This window comes from Manis pentadactyla, assembly GCF_030020395.1.
Source record: "Manis pentadactyla isolate mManPen7 chromosome 15 unlocalized genomic scaffold, mManPen7.hap1 SUPER_15_unloc_1, whole genome shotgun sequence".
NCBI classification, from domain to species: domain Eukaryota; kingdom Metazoa; phylum Chordata; class Mammalia; order Pholidota; family Manidae; genus Manis; species Manis pentadactyla.
This window is the reverse complement of record NW_026644588.1, coordinates 2,753,224-2,769,796: the sequence shown is the minus strand read 5'-3', so window position 1 is coordinate 2,769,796 and position 16,573 is coordinate 2,753,224. Positions and strand designations below refer to the sequence as shown.

The 16,573-nt window shown below is 57.3% G+C and overlaps 2 protein-coding genes across 5 annotated transcripts; one reads left to right on the top strand and one right to left on the bottom strand.

The window, feature by feature from the left end:
* Positions 1-6,588: 6,588 nt before the first annotated feature.
* On the bottom strand, positions 6,589-12,846 carry FIZ1 (FLT3 interacting zinc finger 1). Of its 4 annotated transcripts, XM_057496456.1 has the most exons (4): positions 12,558-12,845; positions 11,568-11,939; positions 9,770-10,122; positions 6,589-8,772 (listed from the first exon to the last, which is right to left on the bottom strand). In XM_057496456.1, the coding sequence occupies exons 3-4, from the start codon at positions 10,079-10,081 to the stop codon at positions 7,573-7,575; spliced, it is 1,512 nt and encodes a 503-aa protein (XP_057352439.1). In that variant the 5' UTR covers positions 10,082-10,122; positions 11,568-11,939; positions 12,558-12,845; the 3' UTR covers positions 6,589-7,572. The 4 variants fall into 4 exon arrangements, with proteins under 4 accessions (XP_057352439.1, XP_036765045.1, XP_036765044.1 ...); XM_036909150.2 differs by lacking the exon at positions 11,568-11,939 and having other exon boundaries at positions 12,558-12,846; XM_036909149.2 differs by lacking the exon at positions 12,558-12,845 and having other exon boundaries at positions 11,480-11,982.
* On the top strand, positions 12,207-15,029 carry ZNF524 (zinc finger protein 524). The gene is made up of 2 exons (XM_036909167.2): positions 12,207-12,468; positions 13,990-15,029. Exon 2 carries the CDS (start codon positions 14,029-14,031, stop codon positions 14,812-14,814), a length of 786 nt encoding a protein of 261 aa, XP_036765062.1. The 5' UTR covers positions 12,207-12,468; positions 13,990-14,028; the 3' UTR covers positions 14,815-15,029.
* The last annotated feature ends 1,544 nt before the right edge of the window (positions 15,030-16,573 follow it).

Genomic DNA, 16,573 nt, shown 5'->3' with positions numbered 1-16,573 from the left:
CGGAGCCTGAAAGGAGAAAGACTGGCTGGGAAGCCGGAACGGGAGGACGGGGACCTCGGGCCGGGAGGGGGTGGTGGGCTGCTGGGACTCCTGGGTCCTGCAAGGGGAGGGGGCTGGGGCTCGAAAGGCTGGGTCCAGTTCCCCTCCGTCCCCAGCAGAACACACGTATTCATTCATTCCTCATTCCTTCAACAAATGCACATTTATCAGGTCCTGTCTGTGCCAGTCACTGTGCTGGGCGAGGGGGTGGCCCTGGGTTGGGGGAATGACTGAGGTAGTGACAGAGGCTTCAGGGAAAGTACCTGCTCCCCAGCCTTCCCTTAGCTGCAGAGCAACCACTTTTCCTTGTCAGAGCCTCAGTTTCCCCTTCTGTGATAAGCCCCGCATATATTCACTCTATCCTAAACAGACCAACATTCACCGAGCACCTACCTCAGGCCGCTTTCTGAGTATATTTTGCTACATGTATAGGATTCCTTCGATCCAAGCCACTGATATTTACTGAGCACCTACTGTGGGCTGGCTCTGTCCTTGGTGCTGGAGCTGCGGTAGCACTGACAGAAGCCCTGGAACCCTGTTTGCAGGGAGCTCATGGTCTGGTGGAGGAGGCCAACAGATCGCCTCCCCCTCCTGGAGACGGTGCTCTAAGGCAGGGCGAGGATGCATCAGCCTAGGCGCCCCCGGGTGATGGTGCTCTGGAGGGTCCTCCAGGAGACAGCGGTGTTCCAGCTGGAGCGTGCAAGAGCCAAGGGTTAGGAATGAGAAAGAGGAGCAAATGGCAGCTGGAGAGAAATGTACCAGCAGGCCACATGTCAAGTACCTAATGTTGAGCAGAAAAGGCGTGTTGCAGGAGTGTACCTGCTGTTTGTTTAAGGTGAAATACCAATGTGCTGAATGTTGTTGGCAAGAGTGTGGGAAACAGGACCTTCCCTCCATGGCTAGGGCGAGTAAAATTTGGAACAGCCTTAACAGGTGGACAATTTCAGGAATCCATTGATCAGGTAGATTTACTCATGCAAAAGAATGCCTGTACCCGGTTAACAGGTGCAGCAGTAAGACTCAGTGCAGAACATGGGGAGTGAGCTGAACGAACGGTGATGGATCCGCCCAATGGAACGCCACGTGTCCGTGGAGGAAGGACGAAGCGGCTCGCTGTGCGAAAATACGGAACGACTCCAAGTGATAATATGAAGGGGAGGAAGAATGGGAGGTGGAGAACAGCTCCCCGCCTGCTCTAAGGGCTGTACCAGCTAGCGGCTGCACCTGAAGGACTGGATAAAGAGCAAACTGGCAACATTGTCTCACTTCCAGGACTGAAACCGACCGCAAGCTACCCTTTCATACTTGCCTTTGAAACCACATGCACGTGCTTCATGGGCAAAAAGTAATAAATAAATAGTAAAGGAAAAAGAAGAGGGGGATGATAAAGGTAAATAAAATGAAAGTGGATTACAGCTTAACCCTTGTAAGTGCTTTACAAACACAAACCCATTTGTTCCTCCTCTTATGAAGTGGGTGACATTGCTCCCCCCATTTTAAAGAGCGCGCAAGTCAGGTACAAGCTCTCGAAGCTCACTGAGGTCCAGTAAATCTGCGTTTCAAAAAGAGATGGGAGAGAGGGCTCTCTTGTCTCCTGAGCCGGGAGCTTTTTCCTCTCACTTTGTTTCTAAATAAAAGCCTGTACCTTGCTCTCCTAAAAAAAAAAAAAAAAAGAAAAAGAGAGAGAGAGAGGAGAAATGGTAGGGGCCAAGGGCATGATTTTTTAAAGCACCTGGCCAATAATACTGTGTTTTTTCATCTTTGTGTGAAGATTTTTATTACCTGACCCAATTTCTTGTTACAGGTTTATTCTGATTTATATTTCTTCTTGAATCCGTTTTGGTAATTTGCATTTTTCCAGTAGTTTGATTATTTTGTCTAAATTGTCTTAATTTATTGGCATAAAGTTGTTTGCAGTATTTCCTTATTATCCTTTACATTTCTGTAGGGTTGAAAGTGGTGTCCCCTGCTTTAATTTTTCTTTTTATTTAATAATAGTGTTTTTTAAAGAATACATACACATGGCAAAACTCTAAAAACATCCATGGAAACAGTAAGCACCAAGTTTGGGCAGGTGTTACCTTTGAGAAGGGAGAGGCAATCGGATTGCAGAGGTGGCCTTTGGAGAGCGAGGGGCATCCCTATGGGTGTGTGTGTGTGTGTGTGTGTGTGTGTGTGTGTACTTCTTTATTTAGTAAAATACACATAACGTGACATATACCATTTTAAAGTGTACAGTTCAGTGGTGTTAAGTACATATGCCCCGAAAGAGAAATTTGGGCCCGTGGGGCAATCACGGCCTAGCTTCCCTCTTCCTTCTGCAACCAAAATCAGCTTTCTGTCCCTATGTGTTTGCTGACTGTGGACATTTCACATCAACTGTATCATGTAATATGCGGTCTTTTAGGACTGGACTGGCTTCTTTCGCTTAGCAAAGCATTTCAAGATTCATCCATGTTTTAGCCTGTATGGATACCTCATTCCTTTTTCTGGCCGAATAATATTCCATTACTTGGGTATGCCACATTATCTGTTCATTCGTTCATGGACACTTGGGTTGTTTCTACTTTTTGGCTGTTGTGCATGTGATGTGAATAGTGCTTTCAGGAACATTTGTGTGTATGTTTTTGTTTGCACGGCTGTTTTCAATTCCTTTGCGCATATATCTAGAGTGTATGTGTTATTTCATTACCTATATTTTAAAGGCTTAAAAACGTTTTTTTTCCGGAAAGAAGCAAGAAAGGAAAAGGATTCAGGAATGAGGGTGGTGGGAAAGAAAATGTCAAGCAGAGAGAACAGCATGCCTCGTGGGGGATCCTGTCTTGGGGGCTCCTGGGGGCCTTGGATGGAGTATCAAAGGAGGCCAGGGTGGCGGAGCCCGCTAGCTGGGCAAGCTACCGTGTCCGGCCTCCTAGCACAGGCTGAATGCTGGACGCATTCCCAGCGCGCTGAGGAGACATTGAAAAGGTTTTAAGCTGGAGAGTCAGTCACATGACCCGTTTAGTATTTCAGAGAAATTCCTGTGGGACCCGCACGGAGGCGGCCGGATGCGGGGCCGATCCAGCAGGGGGCAGCGAAGGGCGGGCACTGGCCCAGGTGAGAGGCTGGGGGCGGGGCCTGACGCTGATTGGCTCGGGGCTGCACTCCTGGATGCCAGTCCCACCGCAACTGCCTCCTCATTGGCTCTCCTGCTTCCAGCGCTCTCCCGCTCAGCCTCCAGCCCCCAGAATCCCAGCTCGCCGCTCTTGCGCTGAGCGCTCTCCCCAGACACCCACCCCCCTGAGGCTCTGCAGGCCCGGCCCCTTGGGGCAGTCTCCAGCCGATTTCCACCCCTTCCCTCTGCTTCAATGCTCCAGCCACACCTCCCGCCCCCTTTGTGCTTTCTGGTCTCAGGGCCTTTGCACGTGCCGTTTCCCCTTCCCGGAATGCCTTTCCCCTAGATTTCCACAGTTTCCCCTACTTACTCCCCGCATTTCTTCCGAACTCCTCAGGGACGTCTGGGGTCCACCCCTCGCTACAAGAGCCCTGATGTCACTCTTCCGTCCTTACCTTGCCTTCATGTTCAACGTGGCATTGAGCGCAAAAGAACATTTAGGGGGCTTGTCCGCTGCGTCAGGCGTTCCACCGCCCTCCCCCTGGAATAAACTCCCCTAGGGCTTAACTGTTGTACCCCGGCTTCCAGCCGCGCTCAGAGGTGGGGCAAATACTGCGCGTGCATAAGGAAGCATGAAGGGCGAGGAGGAGGAGGGCGGGCTGGGGCTCTGGTTCTGGGGCGGGGGCGCTGCTGAGGAGAGGAGCTCGGGTGGAGGGAGAAGCGGAGCGCTCGGCGGCCGGTGCCAGTCAGCCCCCGCAGCGGAGGGGGCGAGGCTGAGATCTCCCCTGGGGGTAAAATCCGCTCCTCCCCACCCCCCGCCCTCAGTCTCCAGGAACATGTCTTTGAAATGGGGCCACAGTTAGGTACAAGGTCCAGCCCAGCCTGGCACTGGAGGGGTGGGGGGCCTGGGAAATGCGGTGGGTCTTCTGGCTCCTGTCTCTCGGAAGGGAAAGGACTGGGGCAGAGGTGAGGTTGGGGGGGCCTCGGCCCCCAGAGGTCCCTGCTCCCGGCCGCAGCGCCTTGGCCAGCTCCACGACAGCCCCGGCGCTCTTCCGGGCCCTCGTCTCTCCCTCGGGGCAGGTCTCCAGGCGCGGGACCTGGTCCCTGGGGGCGGCGCCTGTATCTAAGGGGGGAGTGTCTTGTTTCTCCAGGGCAGGTGATTTTATTATTTTAATTTTTTACTCAGAAAGAATGAGCCTTGTTTCTGGTTCCTGGGTGGCGGTGGTCGTAGAGAGGTGGTCTCTGCGGTTGAGCGTCCCCAGGGGCTGACCTGGAGCCTTTTAAAACCTGCAATTGTGATCTCCAAGCAAAAATATTTTCCGTGAGTGTCAAAGCTCTCGTTTTCTCTCCCCCCAAATATACCTCTCCCTCCTTTACATTTTTTTTTTCCTTTGTGAAATGTAAGACACAGAGGTTAGAAGGGCAGGCCACACACGTGCAGTTACAGGTAATTATGAAATGGTCGCCTGTTAAGAAACAATGTTGGCAGCCACACCAGGGCGCCGACAACACTCGGCGTGCCCCACCCCGAGTTTCACCCTTCAACACCACTCTTCTGAGGTTTATGAAAAAATGTTTTCCTTGCGTTTCTAAGTGGTTCACATCTTAATGTTAGTTAAGCTTTGCTTGCTTTTGAACTTTAGGCAAATGGAATCGTACTCCGTATTTGGCATCTTGTGTCCATCTTCATAGCTTTCTTTCATTCATATAATTGGGCATATCCATTCATGCTTTCTCCTGGCTGTACCGTCTTTCCACTGCATTATATACCACCACTTCTTTATCCTTTGTATTGTTAATGGATGTCTTAGTCTATTCAGCTGCTGTAATAAAATACCACCGACTGGGTGGCTTATGAACATCAGAAATTTGCTCACGATGCTGGAGGCCGGACACTCAAGGCCACAGTGCCACCACGGTTGCCTCTCGGGAAGGCCCCTTCCTGGTTCATGGCAGTGACTACTCACTGTGTCCTCATGTGGTCGAAAGGGCTAGGCTTCCTTCTGGTGCCTTTTAAATAAGAGCCCGAATTCCATTCAGGAGGTTCCCCCCTCATGATATCAGCACTTCCTCAAAGCCTCCAAGGGCATTAGGATTTCAATATAAGGGTGGGGAGGGGTTCTGCAAACACTGAGACCATAGCAACAGGCATTTCAGCTGTTCTGAGTTTGGGGCTGTCCATGTAGCTGCTGAGAATGTTCTTATATGCATCTCCCTGTGCAGGTGAACACAAGTTCTTCTGGGGTTTGTGTCTGGCAGGAGGATTACTGCATCAGGGTATATACTTATTTTCAGTTTATTAGAGCAGGCCACTCTCCCAGGCATGTCACATGTAAGAAACTCCATATGGAATTGTTGACCCTCTAAGCCCTTACCAAAAGTTGCTCTTCCCCAGTTTTCAGGTCTTAAACACACACACCATGCTCACCCCCTACCTCCAGAATTATCTCTAATCTACTACTCAACACCAGGCCCCCACCCCTCTCTCCCAGTAGACTGCAGGAATCCCTCCTGTTCCTCCTCCACCCAGAGGCCAGAGGGATCTTCCTAAAGCTTAAGAGGGGTCACATCCCTCCACACTTATGACCTTGCTTGCCATTCCCGGAGAGCACAGCAAATGCCTGTCTGGACCCACCAGGCTGTGTGCGACCTGAACCAGCCTCAGTTCACCCTCCCTCCTCTGTGCCCACTGTGCTCCTGCTTCCATTCAGGTGACCTCTGGTTTGCCCCACCTTGCCCTTCAGGTCTCAGATCAGGTGCCACGTCTGTAGAGAGGCCCGCTGGACACCCACCTAAGGTGGCCTAGCCCAGCCACATCTTTCCTTGTCTCCTTCAAAGTGCTCAAAACTATCTGAAACAACTTTCTGCGCTTCTTCGATTACTCTTTCTCCACTCCATCGCCCACACTCTAAAATATATGCTCTGTGAGGAGTTATTTTGTTCACCCTTGGATCCCCAGAAGGGGTTTGGACACTTGACATGGAACAGGCACCAGGTGCAGGGATGTAACCTAGTACGTAGGAGACATCTGAAAGGCTGACCCATTCGCTGATGGTGCAGCTGTTCTAGGGGTCAACGTAGCCTCTGAGGTACAAATTCGGTCCTCTGCAGGCAGAATTTAAGATGTGGGGCCTCTTCCTAGGGGTAGAACCTGACTCTAAGGAGACAGTTTGGTTTTTAGAAGGCACGTCCCATGGAACTGATGGTGTCTAAAGGGCATGTCTCATTATACCTGGCATGTCAGGTCCCTTGGAGGTGGATTTTGCTTGAAGGACAGGGTTCCATTTAGATGAGGCTTAAACCACCTCTGATTTTAGGCAGTGTGCACTATCTAAAGGGCTTGACATTTCAGGAGAGAGGGAGGAAGGATCTAGCTCTACTTAGGGGCCTGTCCTAAGTCAGAGAGGGAGAACTTTCCATTCTCTGGAGCCAAGGATCAGAAAATGAGACAGCAGTGTGTGACAGGACGAGGTTTATTGGGGTCCTGGAGACACTGGGGAGGCGGATGAGGGGGCGAGGTCGAGGCTCATGGGGGGAACCCCCTGGCCAACCCCCCCTTCCCCTTGGGACTGGGAGGAACACAGAGACAGACAAAACAACAGAGATGGTGAGACCCACAGGCGCTAACAGCAGAGCGGGAGGGAAAACGCACCATCCACCTGCTCCCACCCAGACGCGTCCCCAGGATGGGGAACGAGCAGGCTCGCCCCACTCCAGAGGAAGAGGGGCATCTGCTGGGTGTACCCGGAGGAGGGTGGGGTGCAGGCCCACCTGGACCAGCCTGTGCCAGTGGACAGGGGTGTGTGTCTGAATTAGTCCATCCTACCGGGTGGGGAGATTTCCAACCAGCCTATTCTAGTATTTGGGGGTGGGGAAGATCATTAGGGTTGATCCATTCCTTAGTGGGAGACCTAACTGGGGAGGGGGGTTAGGGCAGGGGGCATCTACCCTGGTCCTCTTGGGCTTAGGGAATGAAATGGGGGAAGGCAGATTCCGGCTAAATCCATTTTCTGGGGACACCAGTGACTGGTGGGTAGCATTTAGAGGGATCCAGGCAAATTCGGGGACATGGTCCCCTGCATTTTCCATATCAAGGTCTTTGGGAATGATGGCTCTTGGGGAGAGGGTTAGTCCTCCCTTGGCGGAGGGTTACCCATCTTTTATTATTAGGGCCCTCAAGATGGGAAGTCCTGAAGACCCATTTCTCATTCCTAGGTCTCCACCGTTCAGGGCCTGTTGGTTTGGGGGTGTCAGGCACCAGTTCCAGTGACCACAGTTCAGGAGTCTCTCTCAGCCCCGGGATCCCAAGCTGAGGAGCATCTCCGTTTATCTGCTGTCCCCCAGTTCCGGCCTGGCGGGTGTCTGGTGGCCCCCACTACGTAGGCAGGGCCCGCGCCTGGCTTTGGGAGGGCCGCGGGTGGTGGCCCGGCCCGGCCGCCTCAGTCCATGCCCCGGTGCAGCTTCAGGTGCCGGGAGAGGTTGCTGAGCGTGATGAAGCCCTTGCCGCAGATGTGGCAGGGGAAGGGCCGCTCGGTGCCGTGCAGCAGCCGGTGGCGCTTGAGGTAGCACTCGTGGCGGAAGAACTTGCCGCACTCGAGGCACGGGAACGGCTTCTCGCCCGTGTGCACCAGCACGTGCCGCTCCAGGTCGCGCGGCGAGCGGAACAGCTTCTCGCACTCGGAGCAGCCGAAGATCTTCTTGCCGCGGCCGGAGCCGGACGCGGGCTCCCCGGGCACGGGCTCCCCGTCCGGGGCCGCTGCGGCCGCCTCCGCCCCTCCACCCTCGCCGTGGCTGGCCCGCCGGTGCTCCTCTAGCGCCGCCAGGGCCGCGTACAGGGCCCCGCAGTGGCCGCAGCCATAGGTGGCCGGGCCCGAGTGCGCCTCCAGGTGGCTGGCCAGCGCCGCGGCCGACGCGAAGAACGTTCCGCAGTCACACTGGTATAGGGTGTCCTCCGACGGTTCTGCCGCGGCCGCCGGCGCGGGGGCCTCCCCGCCGCCCTCGGGGGGCAGCGCCTCCGGCTCAGGCACTCCGCCCCCCGCGCGGCCTGGGGGCAGCCCGGTGTCCCAGGCCGGCTGGGCGTTGCCCGCCTCCTTGGCGCCCTCCTGGCCGACTGCATCGGGCCCAGCACCCGCCCCGGGGGCCCAGGCCTGCGCGGGGGGTGCGCCCGGCCCCTGCAGGTCGTGCGTCAGCTTGTGCCGCTCCAGCAGGGCAGGGGCGTTGAAATCGCGCTCGCAGCGCGGGCACTTGAAGGGCTTCACGTCGGTGTGCGCCGCCCAGTGCGCCGCCAGCTCGCGGCCCTGGTCAAAGCGCCGCGCACAGGCTCCGCAAGCGAATGGGGGCAGCGAGGCCGCGGCGGCTGCTGCCGCCGCCTCCGCCAGCCCCCAGCTGCCCGGCCCCGCTCCTGCCCCCTCCGGGCCCTCTCCGCCGCCGGCCCCCGCGCCCCCGCACACTGAGCAGGGCCCGACGTTGCAGCAGACGGAGCAGGGCGCGCTCAGGGCAGGCAGGCCTGGGCCGGGCTGCAGCGGGGACGGGAGCACCCCGCGGTGCTGGCGCTTGAGGTGGCGGCCCAGGCTGGAGCGTGAGGAGAAGCGGAGCTCGCAGACCAGGCAGCAGTAGGGTTTCTCACCAGTGTGGACGACCTGGGAGGGCGGGAGGAAGAGTGCAGCATCAGGTGAGGGGCCAGACTCAGGGCAGATTCCTGGACTCCCGGGGTGGGTGGCGGTGCACCCAGGCTCCCTACCCCATCTAAAGGCCCCATCTGGCTTCAATCCTCCCACTCGCCTTTGCTGCTGAGGGCCACGTTAGCGACCTTTGAGTTCTTTCAGCCTCAGGACATTTGCACATGCTGTTCCTTCTGGCTGGAAAACTCTTCCACTCATACCCATTTCAACAAGCCCAACTAGAAGGTTGAGGCCCCCTGGGAGAGTACAAGGGCTCTGAGCACTGACAGATCTCAGTTCAAACCCCAGCTCTGCCTCCTACAGTCTGTGAAAACCTGGACCAATAACTGCATCTCTGGGACTCTGCTTTTTTCCTCTGTTAAATGGGCACAATGAGATACGCCATCTGACAGAGTTGTTGTGAGGGCAGGGTAAAATCACAGAATACCTACTCAAATCCTAGAAATAAGAAATACTACTGACAATCTTTCCCATGTTCCACTGATGTCCCTTAAACCAGTAGATATTGGGATGGGGTGGAGAGGGGCTTTCATAATCCCCTGGGGTGGGAGGTGGCTTTTCAAGGTAAATGTTCAAACTTCCAGAGCAGAACTGTGCAATAGGACTTCCTGCAATGAGGGAGAAGTTGCATATCTGTATCGACCACTATGCAGCCACCAGCCACATGTGGCTATGGAACACTTGAAATGTGGCCAGTGTGACTGAGCAAGACTGTGCCTTATGGATATTGGCCCTGGTAGTTTATGTGAGAGTCCTCGAATAGCAGAGACAGATTTTACCTGTCCCATCCTACTGGTTGGTGGTGTGGGGCTGCAGAGCTGGGGGGTGTGGGGGCAGATAGTGAGCCTCGATGAGGGAGCTGGGTGCGGTGCTGTCTGTTGTCCAGAGTGGGGCCCTGGGGCCCCAAGGGCTTCCAGCCCTGGAGGCCATCCTGGGGCCAGCCTGCGGGACTCACCTGATGGTGCAGCAGGCCAGTGGAGTCTCGGAATCCCTTGGGGCAGGCGGAGCAGCGGTAGGGCCGCTCGCCCGTGTGTGAGCGCAGGTGGTTGGCCAGATTGAAGCTGTGCTTGAAACCCTTGCCGCAGCGCGGACACGCGTGGGGTTTGAGCGCAGTGTGCCGGGCGAAGTGGCGCCGCAGGTCCGAGCGGTAGCGGAAGCTCTTGCCACACTCACTGCAGTGAAACGGGACCCGGGGGGTGGCAGCAGGAGATGCTGGGACTGGCGCTGGGGCAGGGACGGGGGGCGCTGGCAGAGGGGTGTCATCCATGATGGTTAGGTGCAAAGGCAGTGGCCCCGTGCCGGCTCTCTCTGGAGCAGTGAGGAGACATGGAGGGCAGGTGAAGGGGTCAGCCTGTCTTTTCAGGCTCCTTGGACCCACAGACCCGCCAGTTGTTCCCTGGAAGCCCTTCTCACTGCCCTCCAAGCCACAGGCCTTGCTCTCTGCTCTTTAAGCCCCTTCCATTCTCCTAAAACCCTTCTCCCACTCATCTGCCGATCTTCCCAGTCACTGCCAATCGCTTCTGCTCCAGGGTTTTTAAGCCTCTCTCCCACTTTGCGAAAGCACGCCCTCTGTGCTCTAAGCTCCGCCCACCCTGACGCTGCCCCGCCCATGTAACTAAGCCCACCCATTCTCGCTTAGGTCCCGCCCACTCTGTTCTAAGTCCCCATACTGGTCCCGAACTCTCTTGTATTCTTTGACAACACCCTTCCTCTCCGAAAGCCCCTCCTGCTCCTCGAAGATGAAGGTCATCTTCCGATGAAGATGCACATTCTCGGCGAATGACAGGACAAAGTTCTGGGGTCAAGTGCACTGGGGTCAACCTTCCAGGGCGACCACAGCTCGTCCTGGAACCTCTGATAAAAACCAAATGCACTCTCCGTCCGCAAACTGGGGACAACGGGAGTACCTACCTGGTGGAGCAGTGGTGCGTGTTAAGCAAAACTGTTGCAAAGAGTGCTGCGTGCTTACTTAGGCGGGGTTCGCAGACTCCACAGGTAAACTGTGTGCCTATACCTCCCGCTAAGAACCTCTAGGCCTCCACAGTGGCCGCCTCCAAACCCGCTGCGCTGTCCCTTCACATCCCGCCTTGAAGAGGCCCCTTGCTTCCCAAGGCCCCTCCCTCTATGGCATTGCACTTGCATTGCAGACTTGGTATCTCCACTAAAGACTCCACAAATTATACGCCTCATTATGCCCTACTTTCTCTAAGACACACCCCTGGACAAACTACAGACCTTCTACTCTAGGTTCCTCCCATCTCCACCCTGGACGTTTCCCCTCTCAGACCCAATTAGGTCTCTTCCACCCTACAACCTGGGGCCCTCCTACCCTTCGAGTCACGCCCCTTTACCAAACCCCACCCCTTTACCCAAGCCCCTCCCACTTCCGCCCCTAGTCCAGCTCCCTCCACTAAATCCCACCCATTTCAGCATAAACCACGCCCCTAGCGTTCCTCCCAGCCATTGCTCCGCCCCAGTCCCCACTAGGCCCCGCCTCCTCCCCACCCAGTAGCCTGTCGAGCTGGCCCCCCCACTTCCCCAGTCGGCTCGGGACCCAGGCCCCAAGAGCCGGCCTTTTGTGCCCCTCCCCCTGTCCCTAAAAGGTGCTGCCCAGGCGCCAGGGGCAGGGGCAGGTCAAACGGAGCCCGAGGCCGGGCGAGTCCACCTTGCTCGTCCTGAGCGGGGGGTCTGGAGCCCTGGGGCGGCCCCAGGAGGCCGGGAAAGTCAGTCGGCTTTCCTCTTTAATTACTTACACCTCCCTCTGGGCGCCGACATTTTGGGCAGCGGGGGTAGCGTCACTTCCACCTGGGGGGCCCCTCGACTTCCGCCTGGGCTCCCTTCTCCCCCGCACTCCTCCTTTCTCCCGCCCTCTCGGCTTCCCCTCCCCGTCGCCCCCACTTCTCCCTCTTTCCCGTCCCTTTCCCAGCACTAGAGGTTAGAGAAGCCAGGTTGACGCCATCTTGGGTGAGGGCAGGGGAGGGGCGTGGGTTAGGGTGACCCCCGGCGCCATGCAGACTAAGGGCAACGAGCTCAGAGCGCGGCTTCCTTCCTTCAGTGTAGACGCTGGCGGGTGTTAATGTAGATAAGGGCAGGTTTGACTTCCTTTTCAAATTCTCAGGCTCCTCCTGGGTACTATGTAGAGTTGTATCGGGAGAAAAAGGAAATTCAAGTTCCCCGACTGCGATACAGAGCTAGGACAGAGCAAGCTCCATCTTGTCCTCGGCTCTCCGGGGGCCCTTGAAGCCTGTCAGGAGCCATGTTAACTACGGGAACTAGTAGCCATTTTCCTGCTCCTCATCCTTTCAGTATCTGTCTTTGATTGGGTCACCCAGCTGGGTGCTTTGTGGGAGGAAAGACATTTCTACGTGGTTGGGATGTGTTGGTGGGGTTATTTCCCGCTTGGGAACAGCGAGGGCGACGGGTGGGCTGACGCTGTCTGCCTGCTCGTGTATGACCGGTCCTTAGGACCCAGGGCGTCCCCTTTGTTCCCCGCGGGCGCGGGCCCGACTGAGTGGGGGAGGGGCGGGGAAGGGCGGGGCCGGCCCCGCGCGCGCCGCCGAGAGGCAGGGCCCCCTGGCCCCCGCCCCTTCCCACGCGCCAGCCCCGTCGCCCCCGCGCGCGCACACTCGCGAGCCCAGGCGACATGCAAATGAGGTACCCGAGAGGCGGGGGGCCCGGGCTGGGGGAGGGGAGCGGGGGGAGGGGAGGCTCGGGGCCGCGCGCCGTCGGAGCGCGCCCCACACCTGCAACTGCGTCCGCGCCCGCCGCTGCGCGCGCCGACCTCGCGCCCCGCGGAGCCGGTCGGGCGCGCGCGCGCAGACCCCCTTCCCGGCGGCCTCACAGTCCGCGGCCCGCGCGCCGCTCATTGGCCGCCGCCCCCAGGGCCCGCCCCGCGCGCCTTCGGCAGGCGCGCGCCTGCACGGGGGCGAGCGGAGGGCGAGGGGAGAGGGCACTGTTGGAGAGACCCCGGTTCTAGCCCCGGTCCCCCGCCGGACAGAACCTGTCATCACGGAGAATTGGCCCCTCTGGACCGCAGCCTGTATGCCTATTCCGAGGGGGTGCACCTGTGCTTCCCGTAACTTCCCTTTCATTGCACCCCTGTCTCCTGGTCCCAGGTTCTGACGATGGTGGGAGGGGTAGTTTTTCGTGTGCTTACTACTTGCCACCTGACAACGCTGCTATATCCATTTTACAGAGGCAGAAACTGGCTCAGAGATGCAAAGCACTTGTTAATTAGCGGCAGAGCTGGATTCTAACCCAGGGCGCAGGGACTCAGGGATGTCCTCTTGTATCCGTTTCTTCTCATTCCCTGGGCCATTGGGGTCCTTGAGATCTGATTCGAATCTTGGTTCTGCCCCTTACTGGTGCAGACGGCTTGGGCAGCCAACTTGGTTTTCCTGTGCTTCGGTTTCCCCAGTTGCAAAATGAGAGTGATGCACCCTTATTCCGAGGATTGGTGTGAAGCTTAGCTACTCACCAGGAAAATAAGGGGTTCTGTGCACTGAGCACTTCACACGTATTATTCTCATGGCATATCTCTGCAAGTAGGTGGAACTATTCGTCCTATTTTGCAAAGGCCTTAACTGAGGCTTAGAGAAGTGAGCACCTTGCCCCAGACTACACAGAGTAAGTGCCAGACTCGGGAATTAGAACCAGGAACTTCCATCTCCAGAGCCCAGACTCTTAACAGCTCCAATGTATTTCCCCATCCATGGCTTAGGGCCAATCACCTGGGACCGGTCTCCTTCTTCCGGTCCTGACACCGCACCCCCACTTTGACCAATCACAAGCCAGGACAAAACATTTCTGAGGCCTCTATAGTCTGGAGTTGATGGACTCTCTCTATTGAGGATCAAAATATTGGCCTGCACCCTTAGTTGGATTCTCTCCTTCCTAGAAGACTTTTATTTGGCCTCAAGTTGGCCATGGACTTCTAGATGCAGGAAAGGGGTGAGGGGGCCTGGGAGTAGCCTGTGTGGCTCAGGACTGTGCCTGTTTTCCAATGGGCACAGATTTGTCTTCAATGGTGCTCACCGGCGTGGCTGTAATTGTGCGTACGGGTGAATGTCAGCCACGCCCAGGTCGAGACTCCGACCGAGGGATGGGAAAGGTGTTGGGGGACATGGGTGCTCCAGACCCTCCCTGCGCTGACGGCTGCCCCCTCTCTCCTCTTAGCCTGGCTCCAGTGCCCAGACCCAAGTCCCCCACTGCTCAATGGACACCCCCAGCCCAGACCCGTTGCCTTCGCCTTTGCCTGGGGAGGAAGAGAAACCTCTGGCCTTACCTTCTGTTCCCCGGGGCCGCCGAGGCCGGCGTCCCGGGGGTGCCGCCTCCTCGAATCGGACGCTCAAGGCCTCCCTCCCTCGCAAGCGGGGCCGCCCCCCCAAGTCAGGGCAGGAGCCCCCGCTGGCACAGGGGGTGACAGCACAGGTGGGCAGCGGTGGTGGCAGCGGCCTCCTGCTGATCGATGATCAGGGCGTGCCCTATACTGTCTCTGAAGGGTCAGCGGCAGGCTCGCCCGAGGGCTCTGGCTCTAAGAAGGCCCCTCACTTCTGCCCCGTGTGCCTGCGGGCCTTCCCCTACCTCTCCGACCTGGAGCGCCACAGCATCTCGCACTCGGAGCTGAAGCCGCACGAGTGCAAGGATTGTGGCAAGACCTTCAAGCGGTCCAGCCACCTGCGGCGGCACTGCAACATCCATGCGGGCCTGCGGCCCTTCCGCTGCCCACTCTGCCCTCGCCGCTTCCGTGAGGCGGGCGAGCTGGCCCACCACCACCGCGTGCACTCCGGGGAGCGACCCTACCAGTGCCCCGTCTGCCGGCTGCGCTTCACAGAGGCCAACACGCTCCGGCGCCATGCCAAACGCAAGCACCCCGAGGCCATGGGGGCACCCCTGTGTTCCCCGGACCCAGGGCCCGAACCACCGTGGGACGACGAGGGCATTCCGGCCATGGCAGGGGCTGAGGCGGAGGAGGAGCCGGAGGGGAAAGAGCTGGCCTGACTCACACCCCCGGCCAGGTTTAGAGCTGGGAGTTCAGCTGGTGCTGGGTCTGGGCAGGGAGGTCGGGACATCCTCATATCTGGTGGTCTTCCTGCTGTGGGAGGGTCTAGAGGATGAGGACTTAAAATTATGGATCCTGCTGCCTTCTGCCATCCTCCCCAGGACTGACAGGCCCTTGGAGGCAGGGGCCTTGGAAATAAATCTCTGCCGACAGCTTCGTGTGTATGTGTGTGTGTGTGTGTGTGTGTCTGTGTGCGTGCGCGCGTGCGTGTGTGTGTGTGTGTGTGTGTGTGTGTGTTTGCAGTGATGGTACCAGGGTTGGCCCTCCTCTCCTCCGCCCATCTGATGCCCCTCCACTGCTATACCACCCTGATGGGAGTGCTCGAAGTTTAGGAGAGTCCCATGTCATGTGCCTCATTGGCTTGGCGCTAAAGGCTGGCTTGCGGGAAGCCTTTGTTCCTCTCCTATCTCTGGTGGACCCCAAAGCCCTCCGCATAAATATCCACTCTTGAGTAAAACACTGAACCTTCTGTGCAAACGATATTCTAGGTCCCTCTCCCCTACTCCTGCCAGATTCGTGGAAATTCTGCAGTCACCATGTTGCCCCATTCTGTGTCCTGCCGTTGTTTGGAAGGAAAACCTGAGTTAAGGGTTGTGGGGAGGACTGACAACTTTGATAGGGCTTAGGTAGGCAAGGGGTGTGGCCTGGAGGGGGCGGGGTTCATTGGGCAGGTAGGTGAGAACTATGGGCGGGGCTTAGAGGAGGAGCTGAGAACTTGGGTGTGGTTTGATTTAGGGGTGGACCGGCAGGAGGTGAGAGAGCGATTTAGAGGGAATGGACAGGTTTCTCTGAGGGGAGGGGCTTCAGTGGGCAAGTGCAGGAGAGCAAGGTGTTAGGAGAGGCGGGACTTAGCTGTTAAAAGAAGATGCTGGGGAGGGAGATTGAGGCCAAGAGGAGAGAAGGGGCTCCCAAAGAGAGGACTAAGGAAGAGGAGCCCCTGAGGCAGAGGAGCTTAGCAGGCGGCCTGAATAGGCCTGGGCTTAGCTGCCTGGGGTGGGGCTGAGTTAGGGGCGCAATCTGTGGAGAGTATGTGACAGGGGCAGTGCAAGGTATGGAAAAGCTGTGGTTGGTAGCTTCAGCCTGCAACAAAATCCCCTGAAGGGTATTTAAACACAGGTGTGTAGGCCCCACCTCCAGGGTTTCCGGTTCAGTAAGTCTGGGGTAAGGTACCTGAGATGTACTTTTCTAATATGTTCCTCGGTGGTGTCACTGCAACTGGTCTCCGAAAGCCATAGTTTCAGAACCACTGACTTAAAGAAATGCTTTGGAGGTGCAGAATTAGAGCAGAAATGTGAGAGAGAGAGAGCAGAAATGCTGTGGACGGAAGGGGCGGGTCTTAACTAGGGGGCGTGGCCCTGACCAGGAGCCCTGGGCGGGGCTTAGAGAAAGGCGGGGCTTAGGGGAGAGGTGGAGTTCCAGAGAGTAGGGGCTTGTAGGCGGGAGAACAGGAGAAACTTAGTTGGGGCAGGCTAGAGAAGCTCTGGTTTGGAAGCGGTGGCGGGGGCTTGTAAGAATTAAGTGAACGGGCGTGAATCAGAACAGGAGGCGGAGCTTGAGTTTGAGATTGACGTGAGCGGCACGATGAAACCGGGCGTCCTCAGCGTGTGGGCGGAGGCCTGAGAAGCGGCGGGCGCACAGAGCGCAGGCGCATGTTGCTCAGCCGCTCACCGGAAGCTGCCTCGGCTTTCCTCTAGCTAG

Bases quoted from the DNA above. Each gene is read 5' to 3' on its own strand.
- FIZ1 (XM_036909150.2), bottom strand. From the start codon at position 10,081: ATGGATGACACCCCTCTGCCAGCGCCCCCCGTCCCTGCCCCAGCGCCA. The intron at 8,773-9,769 runs GTGAGTCCCGCA...CCGCCCTCCCAG, and splicing joins CTGGCCTGCTGCACCATCAG to GTCGTCCACACTGGTGAGAA.
- ZNF524 (XM_036909167.2), top strand. From the start codon at position 14,029: ATGGACACCCCCAGCCCAGACCCGTTGCCTTCGCCTTTGCCTGGGGAG.